At 38.9% G+C, this 27,854-nt stretch overlaps 1 protein-coding gene across 1 annotated transcript; it reads left to right on the forward strand.

Moving 5' to 3' along the window:
- Positions 1-165: 165 nt before the first annotated feature.
- Positions 166-26,704, forward strand: LCP2 (lymphocyte cytosolic protein 2). Its single transcript, XM_053957026.1, has 21 exons — positions 166-437; positions 2,840-2,902; positions 5,451-5,497; positions 10,821-10,886; positions 11,747-11,778; positions 12,830-12,864; positions 14,101-14,305; positions 15,033-15,145; positions 16,015-16,084; positions 16,294-16,377; positions 17,144-17,169; positions 17,259-17,278; positions 17,384-17,488; positions 18,391-18,421; positions 19,076-19,088; positions 20,099-20,219; positions 22,560-22,609; positions 23,459-23,562; positions 24,357-24,440; positions 25,407-25,562; positions 26,294-26,704. The coding sequence occupies exons 1-21, from the start codon at positions 360-362 to the stop codon at positions 26,414-26,416; spliced, it is 1,626 nt and encodes a 541-aa protein (XP_053813001.1). The 5' UTR covers positions 166-359; the 3' UTR covers positions 26,417-26,704.
- The last annotated feature ends 1,150 nt before the right edge of the window (positions 26,705-27,854 follow it).

Genomic DNA, 27,854 nt, shown 5'->3' on the forward strand with positions numbered 1-27,854 from the left:
TTTATGTATGCAATTAAAAGCAATTAGGGTCCATAGGCATTTACTTCTATGTAGCAGGCAGAGCATTTTCAGCCCTCTGCTGTGCTTCCTTGTTTACTTATTTATATTCAGAGAAAGGAAGTGGTAAGGCTGACTAGCTGAAACTTCTCAGAGCAGAGACCATTTTGTACCAGAGGAAGCAGTGTCTCTCTGGAACGAACTCACAGCATAATTTCAATTGACCAGAACAGTTCCTTGACAGAAGCAGCTGGAGGTTGGGCAAGGAATTCCTTGGAGGTGGCCACAGAGAGGGAATCCATGGCTGTGTCATTGGCAGCAGGGCTGTGAGCACTCCCTGAGTGCCTCGGGGGGAACCAACCATGGACCTGCGGAACGTCCCCTACCGCTCCGACGTGCTCACCTGGGACCCAGATGACTTAGCAGAATATTTCAGGACGGTGAGTTTGGCCATGTTTTGTCTTCATCTGATGGAGGAGCAAACCACTGGAATGTTGGTTGGGTTAAATTCAGATATTTTATAATGGGCAAAGCTTGCTGCAGAACTAAAAGCAAAACCGCTGTCAAATGAGAAGCTGAGCTCAACTGGTCAGTGAAAATGAATCTTGAAAGGGATTTTTAAATTGGGTATGAGAGAAACTCATGGCTTACTTAGAGAAATAAACAGGTTACTACAGTGCTTGTTGATGTAACACACGTTAACAGCTGCGGGAGGCACTAAGGTGTGAAGATTGCAAGTTTTCTGTTTCATCTTCAATGGTTTTCAGAAGTGATATTTTTTTCCAAATTGTTGGGTGTAACAAATGAGCCTCTGAATGTCTCTGTTAATCATGTCCCTGGCTAGACTTGTAAAAATTGGCACACCTCGGGCTTAATTTTGAAATAATGTGGAGTTTATTTTTTATTTCAACGGCTCCTATAACTCTGTGAGAGCCTTATCTGGGGAGTTGAAGCAAGTTTGATAGTGGAATGCAGAACTACTTAATAAAGATGAGCAGATCAAACATAGAATCTGTGTCTACCAAATCTCCAGAGAAGTGAAACTGCCAACTACTTACAAGCCCCTAATTTTAGTGTGAGGGAGTTAGTGGCACAGGAAAGTGAAACCAAAAACTGGAGATGGAACAGATGAGATCATTATCAACAGGTAACTTCAGACAAGTACGACAAACATTACAACAGCAGTGCAGAGGGAAGTTGGACCACCATTTCCAAGAAATTAGGAAGGGAAAAACGGCTTTCTGAAAGATCTGATAGTAATATCCTGAACAGTGGCAAAAGGATCAACTGTAAGTTCTACCATAACTGAATGCACATGTATCTGTAGTGCCTCCCTTCTAGGGATCAAGATACTCTCCAGGATGGAGAAAATGGCATTCCACTCTTGGAGAGCTAAATTAGGGCAAAAGCTGTTTAAGTAATCTAAAAAATCTGGGTAAGACAAGAGTGTCAGCCCAAGTCAGCCAGCTCTGGGCAACTGTCACAAGTGACCAGAGCTTATCCCTGAGATAAACTCAGAGAATGAATGAACCAGATTTTAAAATAATTTCCATTTTTTTTTGGTTTAGAAAAAGCAAAGATAATATTTGGGATATTCCAAAGTTTATTTTTAATAGCTAAACAGCATTTTTTTATCAATTACTTCAAGATTGAGATTAGATCTCAATCACAGTGATGTGTTGCTTCGCTCTGCGTACAGACTTGTGCTGGTGACATCACAATAACATTCACCGTAGGAAAGAAATTATATGCAGGTTTAAGTCCTCGGTCTGCACAGAAGTTTTAATCTGTATCCTAAAATATTTACCAGAGTTAGGTCTGTTTCTTCATATGAATTACTGAAGGTGGCTCCTAAAAATATCTTCTCTGCTGTTCGGTTGTTTCCAGGATCCGTACACCAAGTTACAATGTTACACCTTAAAATGAAATATGCGGTAGAACTACAAAGCACATAAAGCTCCCTGGAAGAGCTTCTCTGCTGTAGGGGAGCTATCCCAGCAGCACAGGGTCATTTGTCTGCAGAACTTTCACTGACTGAAGTTTCAGACAGAATAAAAGTCATTCTTTTGTCTCAAAGCCTCCAAAAGTCACTTTGTCTGCCTGCTCTTTGGGCTCCTTCTGATAGGGACCTGACCAACTTGAAATAGAGCAAAAATATAAATTGTGTTCTTACATTGTGCTATTACTGTTCAAATTAAAAAAAAAATCCCAAAACAAAAAACCAACCAAACAACAACAACAACAAAAACCCCAAAAACAAAACCAAACTTAGGACAACTGTTGGAAATGTTTAAAAGTCATGTCTTGCTTTGTGGTCAACCTGTACATGAACAGCTTCTAAAGAGCATATCCTTGTCCTAAATGCTACTGGAAGTCATAATACTGTGGAAAAGCTTTACAAATATTTTAGATAATTTTCAGGATTAACAAGTGAGATTTCTATCCAGAAGTGAAAGCTTTTTGATCAGAACCATGAATTCTGTGACTGGGATCAGTCAGCTTTAATATTCCTGGATAATCGGGCTTTTGCTCTACTTCTGCAGCTGCTCATCCCAGTCAGGACCACAATAATCCATTTTTCAAATATTTCTTTGGGCCAGGCAGATGTGAGGTGGTTTGTAAGTGTGAGGAATAACATGTTCCTAAATGGATGAAAACCTTTAAGTCCACTGAAGGATGTCTGTCATAAAAATCCATGTTTATAGGACAACATGAGCCATTTAGGCAGGCCACAGCATACAAAAAGGTATCTTGAAAGCATCTACTCAAAGCCAGACATATGTTTAAGTGTCTTAATTGATTCTTAGAGTTAAGGGTGCAATAATCATCTTCTCATTGACAGCTGAAGTATAAGGACTGTGAGAAAGTCGTCAGGAAGCACAGCATAAATGGACAAAGGTTTTTGGTAAGTGGAGCTGTAAAATTCTTTCCTGTAAAATTCCAACCAAGTGATGTTTTAGACTCCTCCTTATTTTGCAGATGGAGAGCCACCTTCCAGGTGGTTACTGAGGTACAAATATGGGAGGTAAATGCTTTTGCTAAGATCAGCCAGACAACTTGCTTTAATTATGGTGTGCTGGGGGCCCAAGCATGTTGTTCAATATGAATATTTTTTAGTATTTTTTAAACTGACAGGGAAGTTCTAAATCAATAATCTTGTCTTGAGTTCATCTCTTCCTTTATAGGGAGTTCTTGTTTTCAGATATTAACGACAGAAAACTCACATTTATTCATTATCCTCTCTTACTAAAAACACAGCCCTGCTCAGAACAACTGGCCTTTCATTGGAATAACTCCTTCATTCCTCTATAGATAAAATTAGATTTCTTCTGTAGCAATACACAAAAGAAATAAAATATAAGAGCATCAAAACTAGTAAGCAAAGTTCCTGTGGCTTTAAATCAACATTGTTCCAGGCTTGGCTTAATTTTAGAAAAAAGCTGATAACTTCCACTGACATAGCAGCTGTTTCCAGGTCTTAAATACACATCCACGAAGATGTGTATGAGCTCTTAGTATTACTGCTTTTTACTTTAATTTTCAAATATTAGCCATTCTATTGCCCCAGAAGTAGTAGTTTTGTTCTATTTAATTAGTCATAGTGGGGAGATCTCTGCATACCTCTTCTAAAGTTTTGTATTTTTCATTTACTTGTCCTAATATTCATTTTTTTGACATTTAATTGAAACAAAGCATACGAATTTTCAAGCCCCTGTTGTAGGAACAGGATTTGACCCCTCCCTGCTGCTGGAGGGTGCAGTCAGCATTACTCAGATGTGTCATGGGATTTATCCTACCAGCCCCCAGGAGATCCTCCTCAGCTCAAGCACGGAGGATCTGTGGCTGGAGTGGGAGTTCTGCCTCTGGAAGCATAATGACATTCTGGGAGTTTGTGAAGTGCAAATAGAAAGTGCAATAACTCTGTGATTTCTAAGCGATTTTTGTGATTTTCTATTATTTCCAGAGTGTTTCTGTAATTAGCTCAGAGTGCAGCAGCTCTTCAGAGGCATCCCAGCAGATTTGAAGGATGTATTCTACTGAGCAAGCCAAGCAGCTGCTCACCTCTGCTCAGACTCTTTTTAAGCTTTTGAATTACTTGGCAATTGTATAATGAAAAAAAAAAAAGGAAAAGGTTCACTTGTTAAACAGAACCACAGAAGAAGATGTCCAGTAAAATATTCCAGAGTACAAAGCAATCTGGAAAAAAATTGCTTCTCTCTATGATTGGTTTTCCTAAGAAACATCTTTTTGTACTTTGTGAGGGACTGGAAACTGCCACATTACATTTGCACAAAAGAGCTGCTCAGGCTGAGTGTTTGCTGGGTTTGTAGCTGTAGTTAGATCTACATAATAAACCTGGCATAAAGATGTTGCTCTAAAATTAATCAGAATAACATCCTAATTTCAGAGTCACCTTTCTGTGTCCACTGGCTACCACAAGGAAAGCCCTATTGAGATGCTGTAGGAATAAAACCAAAGGAGTTCCATGTAACTTATTCTAATAAAATTCTCTATTATTTAAAACAGAAATGTGGCCCTTGTAAAAGAGTTTATACCTCTGATATTTGTCAGGTTTATCACAGAATAGAACTCCAGAGAGAAGCTTAAAAAGCCTTTAGAAAAAATATGTTTTTTCAGGAAGTACTGCAGGACATTTCCATAAAAGCAGTACATTTTCCTGTGTTTCACTCCTCCCAGAGGCAAAATAGTGTGGAAAAACACAGATAGGATTTGTTCTATGACACTGACAGCTTTGTGAACCAATGTCTAATTAGAAACCTATTGTAACCAGTAAAAAAGGCAAAAAGAACCAAAAGAACCAGACTATCATCCCTGTTCCAAAGAGAATTCATGAAGCTCGTGGTTAACTAAACAAAACACTAAATCAACAAAATCCAAACTCTTCATAATGCCTGAATCTCCCCTAACTGTGGACTTGCACTTGCTGGAGCAAGAGAAGGGATGACTCTGCAGGAGCATCAGGAAAGGTTTCCAGACAGCACAGCTCAGGCAGGAGGAGCCTCAGCCCAGGGGCTGTGCCACGGCTGAGGGGGAACAAACATCCTCCCCCCATCCCTGGCTCTAGAAGGAATTTTTTAGGCTGCCAAGGCTGCTTTTAAGTCCAAGGAGTTTTCTAGCTATGTGTCCCCTAGAACATTTGATTTGTCATGTGTACTCTGTGTTACAGATAAAGGTTCTTAGAACAACACCCCAGCCAAAGGTTCTGTATTTTAAAATCTACAGTTCTACCCTGAAATTTTGCAATCATGCACAATCTTGCCTAATTTCACCGTGCAGACACGAAGGAATTCAATATACCTGGCTTCTGAAGTCATGTAAATACCACATGAATTCATGCCACATTCTTGAATATAGGTGTATGACTTCCTTGGATCAGTCCCAGGGTGTTCCATGGACAATTTTGTCACATATCCCATGTGTTTCCTTTCCAGAACATGTCTGAAAATGATATTCAGAAATTCCCAAAGCTCAGAGTGCCGTAAGTAAAGTCAAACTATTTCAATGTTAAAAATTATTTCAGCTGTTTTGCAGTAAAGTCTCATAGGAAATATCAGGCAAATGATTTGTGAGTGATTGGTTAGAGACTTGTTTATTGGAGCATACTGAGAGAAAAAGAAGAATATTCCAAAATAAAATGAGTGTTGTCATGACTGCTCAAGCAAAATGATACAATACAAGAAGGTTGTCTGGGGGATGTTCAAAAGAACTCTTTGACTGACAGCAGCTCCACAAAGGTTAAACTTTCATGCAAGTATTACCTTTGAAGTGTGATTTAACTGTTCACTGCTTAAATGTTGACTTTAACTTAAAGGGGAAAAAAAAAGTCAGTTATGTCTACAAGAGCTGAGGATTGGAAATTATTTTCATGTGCTTTTGCTTTAGGTGGGTGTTCAAGAGAAATCAGTCTGGACCATGTGATTCAATGTTCAATAGCTTCTCTTAGCTTCTGTGGATTAGGCCTTGAAAAAGTTTCCAGTTCATCTCAATAGCTTCCTTAATTTCATGGAAGTTACTTAATAAAGGAAAAGAATCCCATTAAGTCAATACTGAGTAAGAGAAATTGGCTTCTTCTAATATTCCATGGTGAAAAATGAAGGATTTTATTTTGCTATGAGTTCTCTGTTACCTATTTAAACTGGAGGTTAGAAGGTTTCTAACCATGAGACACATGGAGCTTTTCAAACAAAGGAGGAGAAAAAAAGGAATTCAAGCTGTTCCAGCATGGCTGTGTCTTTGTTGCTCATTTCCCAGTTCCAGACTCCCTCCCTTCATGGATATCTTGATTTTGCTACACAAGATACAATTTTCTTTGCCTTTTCAGTTGTATCAGAACTTGTGGAAGGTGTTTTGGGGAAGACAAGAAAATTGAAAAAATTTGTGTTCATGGGTGAGCTGGTGGGAAGAGCTGAATCCAGCAGAGCATCCTTGTTCAGATCAGATATGAAGGACTGAATTTGAAAGCCTTGGATGTGACATATTTCTTAAAATCACATCTGTATTTTCACACAATAAATATCCTGATAATAGGGGTTGGTGGTGTAGAATATTTTAGTAAGGAGGTCCAGATATTATTTAAAGATGCTCTGATGTCCCAGAATTTCTGAACTCACTTTCAATTGAAAGAAACATTTAACAGTGTTGATGATAGACCAGAATTTCTGTGACAGACTCATCTAACCATACTGTAGAACTTGTAATTCTCTGATAAGTTGTCCCACCTTAGCAGTCCTTTGGCAGAATTACCTCTTGTTCTCATTGTCTGAGCTTTTAATATTGAGAACTTCTGGTGATTTCCTTTCAAATTCATGAGAGGAAAGTAGTCAGTGGATGGTCTAATAAACTCAGACATATCAGAGACATTAATGCCATAGGTGAATCATTAAAATCAAATCTAACCATGTGGAGTTGCTTCTACCTCCTCATCGAACCTATTGATACCTCAAAGTTTGATTTTCACACCCTAGAAAAAGTGAACAGCCTTTTTTTAGACAGCTCTTCTGGGCTTCTCATGTGTTACAGCCCAGCAGAAACTTTTCACTCAGATCTTTTGGATTTCTCAACAAGAAGAGAATTTGAAATCAAGAGCTTTAAAAGAAGAGTGATGCTTGGTGCACAGCTTGAGGGACTGAATAAATAAGTAGATATTTAAATCTGAAGGAAAGCTCTGGAACTTTTTCATACATACAAACAAGCAAAATATTCACTGGAATATGGTGATTATACATACAGAAAGGTCCTCCATGCCATGGCAGTGTTTAAAACAATAATTTAGAGCTTTAATAGGGAAGAGAACTGGTTCTCACTAAAAACCAGTTCTCACATTCAACCAACCAACCAACCACCAAAAAAAAAAAAAAAACAAAACAAAACAACCAAAAACCACCTAACAACAACAATAAACCAAAAATCTACTTAACCCCAAAATAACCCTCCTGGATAGAATTAATGGGCAGAAGAATCTGCCATTTTTTTAAACATTAATTTCTTTACTTCAGAATCTCCGCACCCTCATCGAAACACAAAGTGCTGGCTGGTGACTTCTGCTAGGACACATTCACACTTTTCTTTTGTATCACAATGAAAACCTCAACTGGTTGTAGCAAGAGTTCCCCTACAAGCTGAAAGAGGCATTAGTATATTATAGTTACACTACCTGATACTTAATAGCAGTGCTAAAACCTGAGCATACCCTGCAAAAAGCTTCATATAAATAGCAAGTGTTACAGCCTTGGCCAGTGACAAGATGAATAAGAGATATATTAACAGGAGAGATTGTTCCTCAGTAAATTTAGCTGGAATATTCTGACCTACGTGGAGCCAGCACCTGGAATCACACAAGGTTTGCAAAGCACAGACTGTGTCTGTACAGGACTCCTGAGCTGGCTGTGTGGGCTTGCTAAACGTGTATCTCTGAGCAAAGCCACTGCTCAGGTTTTGAATAGAACTGTGTCATTATTTGGGGATGATTCTGTGACTTTTCAAGAATTAAAAGTAGGTCACAGTTGTCATTACGAGGTATGACAGGTCATTTCCTGAATCTCATTGTAAAACTCTACAACCTTCTGTTATTACTAATGAATTATTATTTTGAAAATTAATCTCTAGCAGCCCTGTTACAGGTGCACATCTTCATAAGACTTTTGGCTTCTTTATAAAAACCAAAAAGAAAACCAGATTTAAGCACTATTTTGAAAATTAAAATACTTAAAATCTTTAGCACTCTCCACTGAAAGGGCTGAACTCTTTCTGGAAAACTTTGCTTAAAAAGTTAATATTAATAGCACTATGTTTAGATACACACCTGAATCCTCACAAACAGTCCTGAAAGAGATACACTGGGAAGGGATTTGGTGTATTTTACACAGAGCAGACACTGACCATCAGTCCTAACCTAATAATGGGGATGTTACTTACATTTTGATTATAAATCTAATGAAGCAAGAGGCCAATTTACAGCTTAAGAGAAAAACAGAGTTTTCCTATTGTTCCTTAGCACTACTGCCAGTCAGAGAAGGTAATGAAATTTTATACTTGTGGGGAACAAATTTGAGTCTTGCAAAAAAGTGCCTTACTTACTGTGGTCAGAATTCATAAACAGAAAAAGCAAAGATTTCATTAAAAACAACACTGGTCGTTGGTTGACACCTGAACCATGATATAAACACTGGAATTATTCTGTCACTCCTATTGTTTACTGTCTTGAGAGAAAAGGGTTCCAAATTTTTAAGATGCTGTTGATCCTTCTGGCTGTTGCAGTGGCAGGTCCGTGGCAAACCTGAGATCTGGAATTTCCAGGCTTGTGGAAAAATCTTAAGGCATATCCCACAGCACTCCAAAGTGTATCCCATAGCACTGGGAGAAATTTCCAGCAGCAGAAAGCTGATGATTGCACTCATGGCATCTGCCAGCTCAGTGTGACACAGCCAGAGCCTGCAAACATGGCACAGTCTGAAAGTCATTCTACTTTCAGAAGAGTAAAAGTGCAAACATAAAAATGGAGAAACCTGCACTTTCTCTGTTAAAAAGGTAAAAGATGTCAGTGCATGTGCACACATGCTCTCAGCTGGGGTCTAAAGGTTGTGGCAAGGTTTGGAACATAACCTGTGTTCAGTCTGTTTTGAAGTCAATAAAACAGCATTGCATCTGCCCAGCAGAGTCTTCTCAAAGGCCAAACCAAAGACTTGGATCACCAACTATGCTTTTGACAGGCCTCAATATGCAACTGTGCAGCCTCCTGGCCCCAGAGGAATTTGTATTCCACCTCTCTTACCCATCTTAAGCCCTTTGTCCCAATATGTGTAGAGTGGATTCTACTCATGTCAACAGTATGTGCAGTTGAGTGAACAAAAGCCAGTTTTGGAGTCCTCATTTGGGGGCTGGTTGCGTGGTTTTTTTTTTAAATTTCAACTTCCTGCCAGTTTTAAGTTTAGCAACTGGTGGAGGAGGTAGAAAGAGAATGAGAAGTCTGAGTAACATTTTCTGCAAGTGCTGTTGCCTTATCCTCTCCTATCATCCACTCCCACAGCTCAGAGAGCAGTGTGGTTTTGGTACTTCCTTCCTCACGCTGACAGGCTCAGCTGCTCAGTGCACCAGTCTTCCCTGAGAACATTGCTTGTAAAGCCTGACCCTCCTAGAATTTGCTTTCTTCTAATAAACCCTCTGAGCCATTGGTTTGAAACATTTCAACTAAACTAGAAGTAAAGATTAGACACTGTATTTTAAGCATGATATGATTAATTTTTGGGCAGCAAGATGGGATGATCAACTTCTTCCTCTCAGTTTTTCCTCAAAAACCAGTTGGTGTAAATCCCCATAGCAGCCAGCCTAGGTTTAGTCCAGAAAGTTTCCAAACACTCAGGTCTCGTTCACACCCAGGGAAGTCTGAACTCTAAGAATTATTAGCTCCAAAACCAGAGAACTTCATTTTACTTCTTCAGCTGAAAAAAAACTGAGACATTCTGAAATATCCTCTTCTACAGCAGGGAATAAGCAACAGACAAATTCCATAACTGACTTCTCGACCAAAGCACTGATGTGTGCAGGGCACTGCTCACCCCAGGACATTTCCTGATGTCTCACATAGAATTTATTATTCACATAGCAACTTCCTTATCCCCTGCAGCAAAAGGAAACAACATTGAAGTTGGATGTTCCTCAATAAGAAATAATGACAATTCAGAATCAGATCATGGCTCATCCCAAGCTTTCTTTGAAACAAAATAATCAAAATAATATTTTGATTAAAAAAACCCAAAATAATATTTCTGCTATGCCCTGAAAATGTATTGAAACATGGAATTAGATCAGCCTTTCCCCCTTCTCTGCTGGAGGGATTGCTTGGCTGCAGAGGAGGGAACACAAAAAGAACAGAGAAGAGTTTCAGGGAACATTTAATCCCTGGTTTTGCAGCCATAAGCTCTGTTTTCCTGAAGTATTATTTGCTTTTTCCATGCAAAATCATACAAATGCCATGGCCATTCTTTGAAGCAGTGTGATGTCTGCAACACCCAAAGATCCTAGGGTTTGCTGGGTTTAATGTTTATTTTTAAACACAATCCAACAACATGGGGTTTTACCAAGGGAAAAAGAGTCTAGTTTGTAGTTGGATATGCTGTAGCACAACTTTGCAATAAGATGGTAAATTCAGTGTTTTTATCACATAGTAAATAATAAACATGAGTTACCAGATTAAATTTAGCAAATACTGAGGGATAATGGCAAAGAAAATTATTTAGCTGCTTTGACAAGTGATGGGTTTCAAGGGTTATTTTTTAAACTATTTTTGTTCTTCTTTCCAATAGAATTGTAAGTAAATTAAGCCAAGAAATAAACAAAAATGAAGGGAGGCTCTCTTTCCTTCCAAAATGGTGAGTAAGACAACTCAGCTTTCTTGTTCAAAGCTTTCAGATAGATCTTTCCTGGACTGGTTTTCGTGTGATCAATAATGCCTGGATCAGAAGTGCAGCCTGGAAATTCTATAAAATAAAGCTCTGTTTCATTAATGTCATCTGATACCAAATATCAGATCCTGAGCCCGTGAACACCCCAGATACTTCTGCCGTGTCCAGAACCAAGTAACATTTGCATGTTTCCTGCAATTTTCCACCTGAGCACATGGCCTTTAAGAAGGCCATGAAGCCTAGGCATATATTATTAATAAATCATCATTAATGCATTCCACAGATCTATACATCATTATACTCTTTAATTCTTAATATTTGTCACTGAATATAATATTCACAATAGAAGAAGAGCAAAAATTGCAAGAACATTCTATGAGAAAAGAACAATTTATGATCCTACCCAATGAAAACCAAGTCCAGTCTACATAACATGGTTTTGCATCATCTGATAACATGATTTTACACATTTCCATTCACTACAATCCAAAAGTAGAATTGAAAACCCTAAAAACCTTGTTTAACCTTACATTTATGAACTTGACTTTGAAGTTTCTGTTTTCAGGACTGGTAAATGTATTTACTGAGTCCCCTTGCTTCAAACCACTGGACTTCTCTGACTTCTATTCTTCTTGAAACAGTTTAGATTTTATTAGGATCCTCTATGTAAATATCAACTAATGTGTTTTTGGCATTTTGGGTAGAGTTAAACTCATCTATGTAAACTTCTTTCTACAGTAACAGTTAACTATTGCCTTTATTTGCAATAGAAGCATCAAACATTTAATAGATTTTTTTTTTTTTTTTTTTTTGCATCTTTGTTGCAGGGCCCAAACACAAAAATCTCCAGAAAACACAGGTAAGTGTATACTGGCAGACCCTAACAACAAAAAGTGTTTAAAAGTATTAAAATGTTAAATTAATACTTGCAGGGCAGAGTCAACAGAGGGGAGCAGGGTTAGGAACCAAAAATCCAAAACAATAAATGAAAATATGGGAATATAAAGAAGTTTCAAAAAAGAGAAGTGTAGATGCAGGACAATAAGAAAGAAAAACTGTTTTTAAAGAAAAAAGATGGTGAAGGAAGGCAAGAGCAGAGACTTTTACCTGAGAATAGTCAAAATGTCTTTCTTTAACCTTAATATATCAGTGCTTATATATTTCTGTTCCAACATCTCCACCTCTGCCCTTCCTCCTAGCATCACTGTATTAAAACTGAAATAAAAAAAAAAAACAAACCCTTCTTTTATGAAAGCTGAAATAGTCTTAAACAAGGAGATAAGAAGACCAGCTCATTCTGAAAGAATTTTTTTTCAAATTATATAATTTAAATTGGAAATGGAACAAACCTGAAGTGCCAGCACCCAGATTGTGTCACAGCAGGGTGGCTTTATCTTAGTTTTGAATGTTACTCAGGGTGCCCTCATCACTGCCAGCCTGCCTCTGAAAGAACAGCTCCTTCCTGTGGCACAGGACTGAGGTCCAGAACTCTCCTGGGATTTGTTGGGTTCTTTCTTGTAGCTGAGACAGAGACAATACAAAGCCACACTCCATCTTCAGAAGGCTTCAAACCTGGTTTTATTCTAGCATGCTTGCTCTTTATACATTCTTACAAAACTCCTAAGTTTACTCATTGGTCAGGAAAGACAAACAAAGTGCTCATTGGAACAGGCACTTGCAGATCCCTCTTATTTCTCCTTCTTTCTTTCTTGGTTTCTATGTCAACAACCTTGGTAGGAAATTCTTTCAGAGGTAAACGTGGAACCTCTTATCAAACATGGATCCTCTTATCAAACTTCTCTCTGGCCCACGGAAGTCACTGTAAAACCTCTGCCACACTTTCTGTAAGTTGTTACATCTCTGACAAAGCTGTCCATGCTCAGAAATGTGTGGTTGTGCTTCTTTCACAGGGTACGCTCAGGATGATGGTGGCTGGTCTTCGTTTGTGAGTATTTGGGTCAAGAAAACCCCTGGCTCAGGGGGGCTCTCTGTTCCTGCACTGCCTGCACTGGGGCAGCTGGGGGAGGAAAAGCAGGAGCAGGAATGATGGGAGTGGCTGCATATGGATTTCCTCACTGAGAAAAGGTTCTCCCCAGGAATTCAGAATTGCCTTCCTATTCCACTGCTCGAGAAGAAGCTCCCAGCTTATGACCAGGTTGCCACAGAACCACAGCTGAATTTTACATGCCTGTTTCAAGCTCTTAAAAGAGGTGTCCAAGGTTGCTGTGTTACTCAATGGCAAATTCTTGCCATTTTATTCTTTAGGGCCAACTTGTTGAACAGTAATTTTTCTTAAAGCTGTTTAGCAGAAGTTCCTTCTGCCTTTTGACATAGAAAATGCCTCGAGAAGGTCTTTAGGTGAAACACCCCCCCAGCTGCTGATGCACAGCCTGCCATTACGAAGATCTCTGAGGCTCACCAGTGCTAATGGCTTTTGTCCAAAAATAAAAGGGAGAGGCATTTTTAGAAGCCACTTGTTACTAAGTTCACAGGAGATTTGCTGCTATTCTGGGAGTAAAAGAGATAAAAGTAACCACCTACAGAGCACCTACTGGGCTCTGTGCCAGTGCAGAGGATCTGGAAATTCCAGCTGTGGTACCAATGACGAATGGAGGGCTCTTTTTCTCTCAAGCCTTGGCAGATTTCACAGATGTGCAATGACCATATTGACACCATCCCCTTATGAGGTCCTGCAAACAAGGCTGGTTTGTGTCAGGAGGGCATCAAGACCCAAATCAAAGACCTCAGTTTTTATGAATAATTTTCAAAAGTTGGGTTGCATGCTGTGGAGGACATGTTAGAAAGTAAGAATGAATACCAGCAGCATCAACTGCTGCTCCATTGTGTTCTTAGGAACACTGGCTTGTTTGCTGGTGTCTTGTCTGTTCCCTAAAACACTTCATGCATTTCAGCAAACTTGCAACTTCTCTTGACCTCCCACTGCACTCACTGTCATCAAATGATATTTGTTTCCTTTCTTAAGCTCTTGATTGCTCCATGCATTAGTGGAACATTTCCTCCTTTCCCTGTATTATTTCAACAGATTTTTTTCCCCTCAAACTGGTTGTAAAAGTTTGGTATTTTCCAGAGTGAAAAATACCACAGTGAAAGGCCAAAAGGAAACTGCTCTGCAGGGTTTAGCATTCTCTTCCAGCATCCACTTTTTATGCTCGTTTGCCAGGATGATGATGATGATGATGACTATGAAAGCCCTGATGAAGACCAGGAAAAGGAAGATGAGGCTGACTATGAATCACCAACAGAGGAGCCTGAGGAAGCAGAACATGACAGTGATGGCTATGAGCCACCTCCATCCAATAATGAAGAAGCACATCACAGTGTCATATTTCCTGCCAAGTCACTTCCAAGCAGCACAGATTATATAGGTAATTACTAAAAATTAAGTGCTATTAATAATTTACAAATTAGATTTTCCCATGTTATCAGCCACTTTTTAGGTGGCTGATAATGGAATATAGAAGGTTTTTCCTTGAAGTTAACAGTGTAGTCCATAAGCAAGATTTAGTGACACAAACTCTGTGACTTTTACAGTTACATTTTTTACTTTGGACAAGCTCTGTTGGAATAAAGATTAGTTTTGTGTGATGTGTGCATTATTTGGCCTTTGATTTCAACCTGTATGAAGTTACACACATGTACATGCTGCAGTAGCTTCAGCAGTGCAACCTTGAAGAGAGCAGGTTGTCACAACAATGGCAAATAAACTCAAGTGAAATTTGGGAAAAGAACAATCAGCTGTCCCTGCCTGGCCTTTTTGTTTTATGTCTGATTCCTCGGCAGCCTGGAGGTGAGGACAAAGCTGCCCTTCAGACTGGCTGGTGTTTCACACACTGTGCTGCAGGGAACGAAATAAATCCTGTGGCCCAGAGCCTGGCAGGGGAGTCACCCCCACAGGGACAGACCAGCCTGGAACTCCCAACACAACACACTGATCCTAAAGCAACTGCCAGTCAAATCCTACAGCAATGTCTTTATGATTTATTAACTTCAGTAGCCAGGTTCTTGTAAGGGCTCTTTGTTGTAAAGATCAAATGAGTATTAAATAACCAAACTCTGTGTAGTTGTTTAGTTTGGGATTTTTGTTTTCTTTAGACAGACCTACAACAACCAGATCAGCACATCAGCCTCCACATCAGCCTCCAGTACCACCCCAGCGACCTGGCCCAGCCCCAGGACCAGCCTCATTTGGGGGAAGAAGTGCTACTGTATGTTCCTTTCTTAATATCTCACCTATTTCCTATCCCAGAACCTTCTTAGGAGTCCAGATGTAGGGCCATTTTTATTCACATAGTGTATAAAGAGGAAGCCATCAAAATAGATTTGAACTCTTTTACAAGGTGGCCATTGTTCAAGGAACAATTAAATTTCATGGGAGAAATATATTTAATTATTTCATATTACTTCATTGATTCTTACATTGGAGATATATACTTACTTGTGAATGCCTCTCCCACATAAATTACATATTTTTAAGGGATGCATCTGTTCTAAAAACAAGGTTATATTTTTCCAAGCTATACTTCTAGCACTTGCCCAATTGAATTAGGACCACATAAAAGTGTAAGAGACTGTATAATCAGAACACTGATGACCAAGATATGATTCCCTTTTTTCCTGCTGTGAATACTTCAAAGTGGAAAGCTCTTGTGCTGTTGACAGCTGGCACTATAGGTTCAGTGTTTGCCAGAACAGATGTACACTAAACCTACCAATGTTTACACAAGTAAAGGTTTAGGATGTGATGGGGGGACTTCTGTTCTGATGCAGTGTCGCAGAGATTACAGCAGGGTTGTTGAAGCTCCTTTCCTTTGACAATACACCTCCCCTTCCTGAGGAGATATCCCACTGGAGTGTTGGGAGGCACAGCAGATGGAGGCAATTCTGCATCCAACAAAAATCAATGATTTTGGTCATGCTTCAGGAGGGTGCCTGGCTCCTGTCCTTCCTGCAGTGAGCAGAGACCTGCTCCTTGTGCTGTGCCACACAAGACTGGCAGGTGTGCGTGGTGGGGTTAATACACTCCAAGCAGAAAGGTGAAGACACATTTTAATCACTTGTGAAATATTTGTTCTAGCTGCCAGCTTTCCCTCCTCCACCAAGCAGTAACGACTTGAGTAGAGACAGAAACATGAAGCCTTTGAAACGTGAGTACAGCTGGTGTTCTTTGTAAAGCTTTTCCCACAGACTGTGCAGCACTCTACTTCTTCCTCTTTTCCCTCAGTTCCACTCTCTTCTGCTACTCATACAGGAGTCTGAATTGTTGTTTTAAGAAGTAACACCAGTTCTAATCTATGCAAAATAAAGATATAATGACCTATACCAGCAAATGATCTTACACAGTTGTTGTGTTTAGCCCCAGCTCCTTCTATAGACAGAAGCACCAAACCCTCTCTGGATCGCCTTGCTCCCCCATATGAAAGAGAAAGCCCAGGATCAGGTCAGTATTTGCTCACATTAATATCACTGGGGTTGCTTTAATTACTGAAAATCATCAGTTTGTATATAATTAATGCAAAAGAACAAGGCTCAACCAAATGTAAACAAAGTAATCTGTTTATGAATAAATGGTGTGAGCAGAACTTAAAAAGTAGGAGAGAAATTTCATACAGAAAACAGCAACCCTGGGTCAGACAGGTGAACAGAAAGACATTATGAGAACCCTGTGCAATAAAGGTTTGATGTACACCTAAATGACTGAACAAGGAAATATTTAGTAGGTTAAAGGAGGAAATCACCTTTGCATACAAAGGTAATGAAACTCTGCATACACTGCTGCAGGTAATGTGGCAACAGACTTAAAAGAAGGCTGAGAATTAATAAGGCACAGAAAAAAATGGCATTTCCTTCAGACCTGAAAACCACATTATACAAAGCATCTACAGATATGACTCTACAATTTTATTATCTAAACTCTTATCTGTTATTTAATGGCAAGAAAGTATCCAGTAGTTCAAAGCTGAACCTTAGATAATGTGATTGTGACACGTGCCATGTTGAAAATATTTAAATTGCCCTTCAATAAGAGAGACTAGACTGCAATTTTACCATCACTTGCAAAGCCAAAATATTTTTCTGTGTTACATCTCAGGATGTGAGTTCTTCAACCAGCAAGATTAACTTTCAATTTTATTCAAAATTCATTTATTTCATAGGAAGTTTAATTAACGCCCACTTTTTCTAAATGTAAGTTTTGCTGTTTTCAGGGAAGAAGCCAGGCATTCCTGAAAAGGTAATTTTTTTTTGTTTGTGAATATTGATAGTTTTTGTCTATTTTGATACACTTATACATTCTCTTAACTATTCCTTGTTGTTTTGCAGCCTCTGGTTTCACAGCTAAGGTAAGATTTGTCCTCTGCAAATTATCCTCTCATTGTCAGTATTCCCCAGCTGTTTCTTAATAAGCAGCTTTTTGCCTTTATTTCATCATCTGGCTTCTGCTTTAGATCCCTGGGAGAACAGTTAGCAATGATGCCAAAACCTCCTGTCCCACCAAGTGACAGATATGAAAGAGGCAACCCACCTCCCCTAAGGAAGCAAAGCCCTGGAAAGTAAGTGCTCATTTCACTGAAATTCAGTAAAGGAGAAATGAAATTTAACAAAAATATGGACAAGCAACACAGGATGGTCTGATTTACTGGTACTGCATGACAGCAGGGTCTGTGGGTATCAAAGTTTTGGTTCATTAATATGCACAGGATGTGTTTGAAGCTGCAGAAAGGTGTGAATGCAGAAAAACTCTCTCCAGTCATATCTGAAAGAGGCATTACGTGGGGCATGACTCACTTCCAAGTCATACAAAGATATAGATGATCCATGTTTTTTCCAGCAGAGCAAGTTCTTGCTCTAGGAAATATTCTTACATGGGTTCTATTGCTGTTGTTTTAGGGTGTTAGAAAGGGAAAGCTGTACTTTTATCCCACTGATTTTATTAGCCTGCAAAACTCCTTCTAAACAGCCAGCAGCATTTTCTAGCAGAACTGCATCATTCCCCCCATTTTCTAGACCACCTGGGGGCTGAACGCTGACTGTACTTAAGAGAAGAAATAATTGAGATCTGCTAACCAGCCAGGATAATTGATCAGAGAAACAAAGCCTGGTATCCTTATGATGTGCTCCAGCAGTGTTGTCAAATATTATAAATGAGTTCAAGACTTGAAGACTAATGTTTCATCATTGTACAAGCTTGTTTTAAGCTCTAATCTTACAATCAATTCATCAGACATGTTCCTTGTTGATAAAATCGAGATGGGCTAATGACTAGAATAATGCATTAGATTATGGCTGAAAATTAGAATCTTAGATGTTTTTATGAGGAAGAAAAAAGTGTTTCTGCATCCACTGGTCTTTAAAACTTACAATAAATTCATGTTCAAGTTGAAAATATGGCCTAATGCACATGAAGTGAATGAGTATTATTCTACCTATGATGAGTGTTTTGTTTTCCTTTCAGGCACAGTTGGCCACCACACAAGAAAAATGAAGTAAGTATAGTCTCCAAGCATATATATAAAACTGTAGGGGTTACAGTAAAATTAAGTACCTGTATAAACTACTAATGCTGGAAAAGGTAAACTTGTTTCTTTTATAAATTGCAAGGAATACTCATGGATCTTTCATGGCACATGGGGTGGTTTTGAACAGTTCTTCTGTGTCAAGCTCAGTTTGTTCCCTGAGAACTTTATCTTGGATAACAGGAAGAATAAGGCCAGGATTTCTTCTATGACATGGGAGAAGTGCTTTTGCTTAAAAAAGATTTGGGCTTCTGGGGATTTTTTCAGCTTAAGCTGACCTAAAAGTTTCACTTTCAGATAATTCTGAGAGCCTAGACTTACTTGAAGGAATAAAGGAAGTTTATATCTCCTGAGAGTTTCTGACTATTTTAGGTCAAGATGTGTTATGGGACATCTATCACATATCTTGTTTAAAACTTTAAAACTTGAAAAACTTTAAAATTATTTGGTGTTGCATGAAGACAAAAACATTTTAGAGGGAATTGACATTGTAGATATTAGAATCCTTGTATGCTCAAATCCTTGTATACTCAAAATTCACCAATGTCCAGATTTTGTTTTGTAAAATATTCCTAAGAATTGTTCTATAATAGGTTGCTAATTTTTTTTTTTTTGGCTCCCCAGGATGAAGAAGACAGTAAGTATTTCTACAGTGATTTTTCAAACTTGAAATCTTTCTTTGACTTAGTTCCAAAAAAAAAAAAAAAAGGAAAAAAAGTAAAAAAGAAATTACTTTGGTTGTTTCCTTAGAGCCATTTCTAAAGTCAGGTGGCACCTTGATAGGCAGTAGAATTCTTATAAAGTGCCTGATGCAGATTTACATGTCAAAGCCACAAACTCCAGGAAATCAATAGCTAACAGCTTCCTTCAGTCAGCCAGTTACCAGCCAGCAGGATTCCTTATTTTGAAATAGAGAGATTTGTGTTCTGCACACAGCATCAAACAGCTGGAAACAGAAACCTGGTGTCCTCCAGTCCTCAGCAAACCCTGCTGGCACCAGGCTCTGTGCAATGTTAGTCACTTCTATGAACAGAAGCAGAACTTCTTCCATGTACCAGCAGTGTTTATAAACTACTGCAGAATGCTGATTTCTGAAACTGAGTTGGTAAAGTGACTCCATAACAGAAGCAGGACATTTGGCCAAGCCTCTGTGAATTATCACTGCCCCTAAGGCTCCATAGAGAATAAGGTTATTTAAGCTGTGCAGAACACAGTTAACCTGTCCCACTCTTACTGTTAGTTCAGGTCTGAGGGCACTGCAGAAAGAAAATGTTTTATTTCATGCTGGGAGAAATCTCAGAATGATGTTCAAAAAAGTGATATCAACTCTGCTATTTAGAAGCAACATGACAGAAAACATGTACCACCTTCTGCAGCTAAGGTACCTGAATTGTGGCTTATCCAAAACAGATGTTAGAAAATGTAAATGTTGCTCGAGCCAGTTCCAGTTTATTTTTAATTTTAATACCTACTTTTAAGTTCTCAGCTGACCATATGAGTTTCCAATCTGTAACTAACACATCAAGGACTGTTTATTGCATTATATTTATCTAATTAAACAACAATAAGGGGACAGAATTTCTTCATTCTACTTCATTTAATAATAGCTCATGTAGGATTTAAGTTTCCTTCTCTTCCTCTCCACAGCTGCCCTGCAAAGACCAGTGCCACAGCTGTCTTTGCCCCCATACAGCTCCAATGCATTCCCACCCAAATCTGTCAAGCCTCCACCTAAGCCAGGATCCAACAGCATTCCCGCTGCAGAAAGGTTTGTTTCATATTATGGGTCATTCCTTGAATCTCAGTCTCTTGGTAGTTCATTACTGAGACTGTGCCCTTGCCTCTACAAAATGCTAATTAGTGCTGTCCTACTATCCAGGAGAATTCTTTCTAAAATTGAAGCTCTGAATCAGTGGAGCAGAGAGTGTATATCAGGCAACCAAGAAAAAAAATATGAATCCCTCTGTTTCATGGCAAGGAAGTTTTTTAAACTGATGCCTTGGAGTGGCTACCTAGAACAGAGGCTAGACAAACTTAAGAGAATAAAAGCAGCTATTTATTGAAGGCCTTCAATAGGTACACCTTGGGCAGTCAAAAGCCTCCGATGGACAATGGTCAGAGTTTTTCAGACAATTTAAGTTTGGTTCATTTACATCTCTGGGGTTAATCCTCTAATTACAGCTTCAGGTAATGAACTCATTTACTCCAAGTTATCCCCCCCAATTCACTGTTATTTACATCTCTTGGGGCCTGAGACAATCAGGTGTCCTTGAGTTCCAGGCCTAGAGAGGAACTGTTTTATCTCAATAAAATGGGAGAAAGCAGCTGACAGGCCATGGAGTTTTAGAGCTGTACACTAAAGCAGTGCAGGATCTGAAAATAGAAAAGCTAAATCCTAAGGCATCAAGACCCTACACAGTACAAGGCTTCCATTCCTGAGACAGCCATTGCTCTCCCATAAGAATGACCAGTCCTTTTGGGAAGGGATCATATCCTATAAAACTAGGCAGGATTCAGGACAAAGGGGTCCTGCACACTCTAAGAGCTTAAGTGTTAGAGCTGCAACTCCTCACACTTCAAAACTAAAAAACTCCACAAGCCCAATTGTCTGGATTTGACTCTGAAAGAATTTCACCTCCCTTTACTAAATTTGACTCTAATGGTTGATAAGTCCTATTTAAAATTGTGAACCTTGCTGCAATTTTCCCCCAGCTTCAACTTACAAATATTTGATTGTTATGCCTTCACTTCTAGACAGAAGAGTCCCTAATTAAATTTTGATTTCTGATGTACCATGCAACAGACTTAGACTTTGAGTGGGCTCCTTGAGTCTATGTCTGATGCACATTTTCTAATCTCTGTATTTTTTTAATGGCTCTCTGATGAATTCCTCACATTTACCATCATTCTCTGGAATTGCTGACACCAAAACAAATACTGCAATAACAATAGCAAGGTCATATGCAAATTGAACTATCCCTATGATGAACTCTCCTGCTTATATTCAAAGAGCATTGCCAAATTTTGCTGTAGCAGAGGCCCCTGGGTTGACTGATTCTCTCCTATAAATCAAGTCATGATAGGGTGTTTTTGTTGTGCAAACAAAATTAGCATATTTATCTCAGAGCCTTTTTAACAGCTCATTTAAGCAGAAGAGAAATATGATCAGTAAAGGAAAGGAGTATAGGCAATTTGTTCTCAATTAGGTGAAACAACAAACAAACAAACAAACTAAAAAAACCCAGAAATTGAAGAGTGGGACTCCATTTGGAACAGTTTTGGATGTGGGTTGAGGTTGGCAAAGATCTCTGGATGTCTTCTGGTGTAACCCCCTACCCAGGCAAGGTCACTTTGAACAGGCTGCCTGGTACCACATCTAGATAGCATTTGAATGTCTCCAAGGAAAGAAGAGATTCCACAACACTCTTGGCAACCTGCTCCAGTGCTTGCTTGCCCTCACATTAAAAAAATGTTTCCTGGTGTTCAGAGGGAACCTCTGGTCTTGTCACTGGGTACCAGTGAAAAGAGCCTGGCTGTCCCTTCAGATATTTATGTGCTTTAAAAGATCCCTCCTGAGCCTTCTCAGCTTCCAGCTCCCTCAGCCTTTTCTCATGTGGGACATTCCCCAGTCCCTGATGTTGCTGGCCCTTCCCAGTTTGCAACATAAATGTGAAGCTGCATTTTTATCAACAATGTTACAGAAGCTGCAAGAACAATAACTCTGTAAGTGGAACCCCGCAGCGAGAAAGGGCTGGTGGCCTGCTGAGCTGCTCCCTGGGCTTGCTGCTCTGCGGAAGGACAGGGTCATTCCCTGTGAAAACTCCACAAGCTGGATACATTCCTGCTACAGAAGTCTCCCTGGCCTTTACTGATTACCTTATTCCCAGATGCTGAGCTCCAGGTGACCTTAAAGGTGGATCCACTTACAAAAAAAGAAGGAAAGAAAAACAAAAAGAAGAAAAGAGAAGGCTCTCCTCACCCTGCACAGGTCTCAAGGGGCTCTCACATTCTGTAAAACAGGCATGAAGTCCAGATCAGGTGATCAGAGCACAGAAATGTTGTAGTTATACTGACTACTCTTTTTTTTTTTTTTTTTTTTTTTTAACAGTGCTAGAAACCTGTCTTCAACTGTCTCTCTAGCACCACGCTTCCATCCAGGTTTGTATCCTACATCCTTACATTTTTTTTCTTTTTTAAGTGAATGAAAGTTGAAAGGTAGTTTCAGTGCAGTCAATGTAATAGTTTTTTTTTCTATGGATATTTCTGCTTGAACTGTGAACAGAAAACTGTCATGTTCCTGAAAGGCATCTTGTGTACCTTACTAAGCCTGAATCAAAGATTTTGGGCTTTTTTGTCCCCATGAAGTTAGGGCTTCCTGCCTAGTTCAACAGTGTCAAAACTTCATATAACCATCCTTTTCTGTACAGTACTGAGAGCTGAGCTATGCAAATCACTGTGGTATGCTAATACTCCCCAAAAAGGTTAGCAAATGCTTTTCATGTGAAATATGCTCCATATTTATCTTGTAAGAAAAAAAAAAAAAAAGAAAACTTAGACGTCAATTGCTTTACAAGTGATTTTTCACACATGGTAACAGCTGTCAATGTCCTACAGTGACATTTTTTATTTTCTAATTGCTGAGAAGGCAAGGATTGCAAAGAGACAATGTTACTTCTGTCTCCAAAGAAACCAAGATGCCCTCAAGTGAGTAACTGTGGTACAGAAACTTATAAAATGTCACCCCTATTTCAAGTTCATCTGTTCTTATGGAGATCTGAACCATAAGAGCTCAAGTTAAATTCCCTGTGCACCAAGGATAGACTTATGTAAAGAACCTGGTTCTCATAGAGAAGCCTAAATCTGAGTTCAAATAATTTTTAGATGTCTCAGTACCAGAGTGATAAAAATACTTCATGCTTCATAGAATCAAGATCCTACACCCTGGGTGCACAGATGAAATGATTTTCCTGGTTTTAACATTGTTTTTCTACTTTTGTATCTCTGAAGGCAGCAACAGCAGATCTCCCTCCAGAGGTCCAGCTGACATGAGACCTCCACTGCCAATTCCTAGCAGACAGACTGTTCACCAGGCAAACATGGAGGAAGATGAGGTACAAAACATGAACCATAGCTGTAAAGACAGCAAGTTTTCTGGTTTTGAGAGACAACACCTTTCAAAGTTGTTTTTCTAGTCAGTAGTCACTGTCAGGACACTACTGAGTACTTTCAGTTTCCTTTTCTGTGTCAAACTGTAGTGCCTTATTTTGTCCTCACCAAGAAAAACAACAATAGCTGAATCCCAACAGAGCAAAATAAGAAAAATACTTGTTTTCTGGTTTACTTGTTTTACACAACTGCCTTCAAGCAGCAACAGACTTTCAGTTCTCCTTCCACAAAACTTTGATGAGTAAAGGACTCATTCTTTTAAGTGCATTTTTGCTTCACATTTCCTTAAATAAAGTAAATTTAGAGCAAACCACTCATGGTGATAACACTGCTGGGCAATCATAAATAGTACATTCACAGGAAGTCTGCACAGTTGTCTCAGATGATAGCTAAAAAACAAACAGATAAGTGAAGGCAAAGGATGCCTGTGTGCCTAGTGTCCAGGTAGACAAAAGAGATCATGCCACTTCAAATGTTTTACTGAAAGTATTTGGAAATATCTGTTTTTTTTTGCTTACCTGTAGGGGCATTATGGCTAGATTTGTAATATTTTCAAATTTATCAAAGAGAGCAGGTAATTTAAAACAATTTAGCAGCACTTTCCATACCACAATAAATAGCAGCGTGATCCGTGACACACAGAGATTCTGCACACAGACCCCTCACACTGCAATTTCTCTCTGCTCCTGTGCATGTTGCCATTCCCTGGCAGCTGACTTTGTCCTTGTCCTGTCCCCAGCCCCAGGGCTCTCTGAAGGATGAGTGGTACGTGGCTTTCGTCAGCCGGCCCGAGGCAGAGGCAGCGCTCCGCAAGATAAACAAGGTACCTGCAAAGGCCTGAACATCCACCCTGTCTGGGCCACAGAGACCAGCAAAATGAACTACAGGTTCAAACAAGGCTAATCTGTACATGTGGGAAGAAATTAAATCTATAAAATTTAATTTTAACATTTAGTATTTAATATTAAATACAAATAAATATAGAAATACAAGAAATATTTATTATATTTTAAAGAAATCAATTTAATTGTAAAATAAATAATTGTTAAATAAACAATTGTAAAACAAATTATTTATATTTATTATAACAATATATTATTACAATTATATAATAAATATATATAATAAATAATAATATATTAAATAGATTAAATATATAATATTTAATATATAATCTTGGATATCATAAATAGAATTATTGCTGTGGGAGTTGTGGTTACCCTGTGCTGCCTCACAGCACTTGCCATGAGCTGAAGATGGCATGTGCACCATTCCAGTGACTTGTACTAAAGCCCAGCTTATGAGGTCCCATTCAGTGCCTTTAAGAAAGGGATTTCAATGGAAGACTTGTCAAAATAGATCTGAAATTAAGAAAAGCAGAAAGAGTGGCACAGTATCACTGCCTTTACCTAAATTACACAATGTCATTATTTTAAGCTGTCTATAAATACATCACATAGGAAATGTGATTGGCACTTAGTGGAAATGAAATTCTCTTCTGCTCTTTGATATTTCACTTCCTCCTTTAATGGAATCTCTCCCTCATACAACACCATTCCTACCTTCCTTTAGAATCTGCTTTTGTATCAGACAGGAAAGTTTGAAGCAGCAAACTGAAAGACAGCACATTTGTCAAAAGACCTAAATGCTTCAATGGTGCAGTTTCTCTTATGAGAAACGAAGAAGATTTCAAAAAGAAAAACACTTAGAAGCACAAGTGCTTTAGTGAAAGTTGTTACACAGGCAGAAGTGTCTTCTACTTGTCACCTTTCATTTTTTCATGTTTCAGGATGGAACATTCCTGGTGAGAGACAGCTCACGGAAAACAGTGACTCACCCGTATGTCCTGATGGTGCTGTACAGAGATAAAGTGTACAACATCCAGATCCGCTACCAGGAGCAGGACCACTTATACCTGTTAGGAACCAGCTTAAAAGGAAAAGAGGTACCACGTCTTTTTCACACTACTTCTCTTCATTTCAAGGCATCTCCTGCCTCATTCCTCAGTGTCAGGTGACTGCTCTCCTGGGGTGGAATTCTGCTTATTGTCTCGGAGTTATTCACAGGAGAATATTGCTATTGCTGGAAGCAGAATCAGGTGATGCTGTTTGCACTCAGGGAATGAAGGGATGGCCTTAGAACACAGCCTTTAGAAATCCATGTGCCTGGTTAGGGAATGTTTGTTTACCACTGAGATACCAGATAAGGGAAATGCAGAGCTGAGAGCTAATCCATACCTGCCAAGTTCCAGCTTTGCTCCCAGACTGGTGGCTCAGCCCCAGCCTGCAGGACTGTGTGGATTTGCTGGCACCAGACAGACTGTTCAGCACATTCCTGGCAGTTCTGCTCGAAACAGAGCCCCTGAATGATCAGCCACCTCTGAACTCTCAAGTACAGTCATCACATCAAGCACAGTAGCAACAGCATGTGTTAAATACACCAAGACTATATAAATTAATTATACAACATTGCAGCAGCTTCTACAGAGTTACTGAGCTACAGATCGTGGAAGGAATGAGAACACTTGATCTGGACCTTATATATATATATATATATATATATATTTATAATATTGATAAATATGTAGAATAAAAAAAACCCAAACTTTTATTTCTACTGGTTACTAGTAATTCTGACATTTTGGCCTTAGCCTTCTCATTTTTTTCCATCCCACAGGAATTTTCTTCTGTAGCAGATATCATTGACCACTTCCAAAGAACACCCCTTCTACTGATTGATGGGAAAGACAGAGGCTCAAGAAACCAGTGCATGTTAAAATACGCTGCAGGACATATTTAAATGAAACTTTAGAGAAGATCACATATAGTACTGAAGCCTTCTGAAGTTTTTAAACTTCAAGATATTTCCCTTTTCAGCAAAATAAAATCATGAAGTGATTAAAATTCACAGTTTCAAAGAAAAATGACTATGTTATTTTTAAATTATGCCTTAAATACAGTACTCTATAAATATAATTTTCCTACAAAGTGTCCATTAATCATACAGCACACGAGAATTTTTATCTTCCAAGATATTTATATCCTGTTGAAATTATTTCCACACCAAATTTGATGAACCATAAATAAATATCAGTACAAGCCTCTGCTTTCACAGGAGCTCTTTTTTGGATCAGAATTGCAGCAGCAATTTTGTTATTTGGAGTGATACGGAGTAGACCCAAACATTGTCAAAGCTGCAGACTAGACAAAATAAAAGCCAATTTTTTCCTCGATAAATCAAACTCTGCTCACTTCCATGAAAAGATTAACTTAGATCTGAAAGACACACAGGTTTCAGTAGCATCAAAACCCCTCCAATCCTGGAAATGCAGGTGCTTGTCAGGATCTGTGTCTGGGATATTCAGCTGTGAAACTGTTTCTTCCCACTTTTCCAGGAAAACATCACACCCACAGAGCACATCCTCTCTGCCACAGCACTGGGGATCCCATGCTTCAGCCCACACCTGGAATTCTGTATTTCCTACAATTCTCTAACCTCGCTCAGAGAGAAGATTTTCTCCACACGGATCTCTCTTCAGCTGTGTCTTTCTGACTGAATCAAGCAACTGCATTTTTACAGGGAGCACATCAATAAAATCATCATCATGTGACTCTTACATGACAGAACTCCCCCAAATCTCTTAGAAAGCACAGTCAGGCCAAACTTAGTTCCTCTTGCACAACTGCTTTCTGTTTTACTTTATTTCTTAAAGAAAAAAAGGGGCACTCACAGTTCAAAAATATGAGTTGTAATTGAGGAACACTGAAGCATCCTGTATCAAGGGTTTTCCTCCTTTGTAAAGTGGGATTTATCCAACCCTTTGCCTTGGGTTTCAATTTCCTTTGTGTTCTGACAAGACCTTGGTTTGATAATTATGACTTCTGTCACACTTTTTCTCCTTTAAAGTCATGTCTATATCAGTTAAAACACTGGAAACAAAATTCAAGGTCGAATACCTTCCATACAATCTGTAAAGCTTCCCAAAAAACATAATCAGATTTCATAAACAGTTTTACTTATAGAGATATGTTTTGTAAGTGTTCCTTTCTAAGATGTTTAGGTAAGAGCTGGGATTTGAAGTTAGCAAAGTTCATTTCCATGCAACTATGAATCCAAAAATAAAGGTGAAAAATAAAATTTAAAAAATCCTTCAGCTGACAAAAGCTGCTTCTAGCCCAATATTTTAAAAAACTGACTAATCATCTGGCGAAAGAAAAGTCAGTTCTAATCTGTCTTT

This window comes from Vidua chalybeata, chromosome 15 (genome assembly GCF_026979565.1).
Source record: "Vidua chalybeata isolate OUT-0048 chromosome 15, bVidCha1 merged haplotype, whole genome shotgun sequence".
Lineage (NCBI taxonomy): Eukaryota > Metazoa > Chordata > Aves > Passeriformes > Viduidae > Vidua > Vidua chalybeata.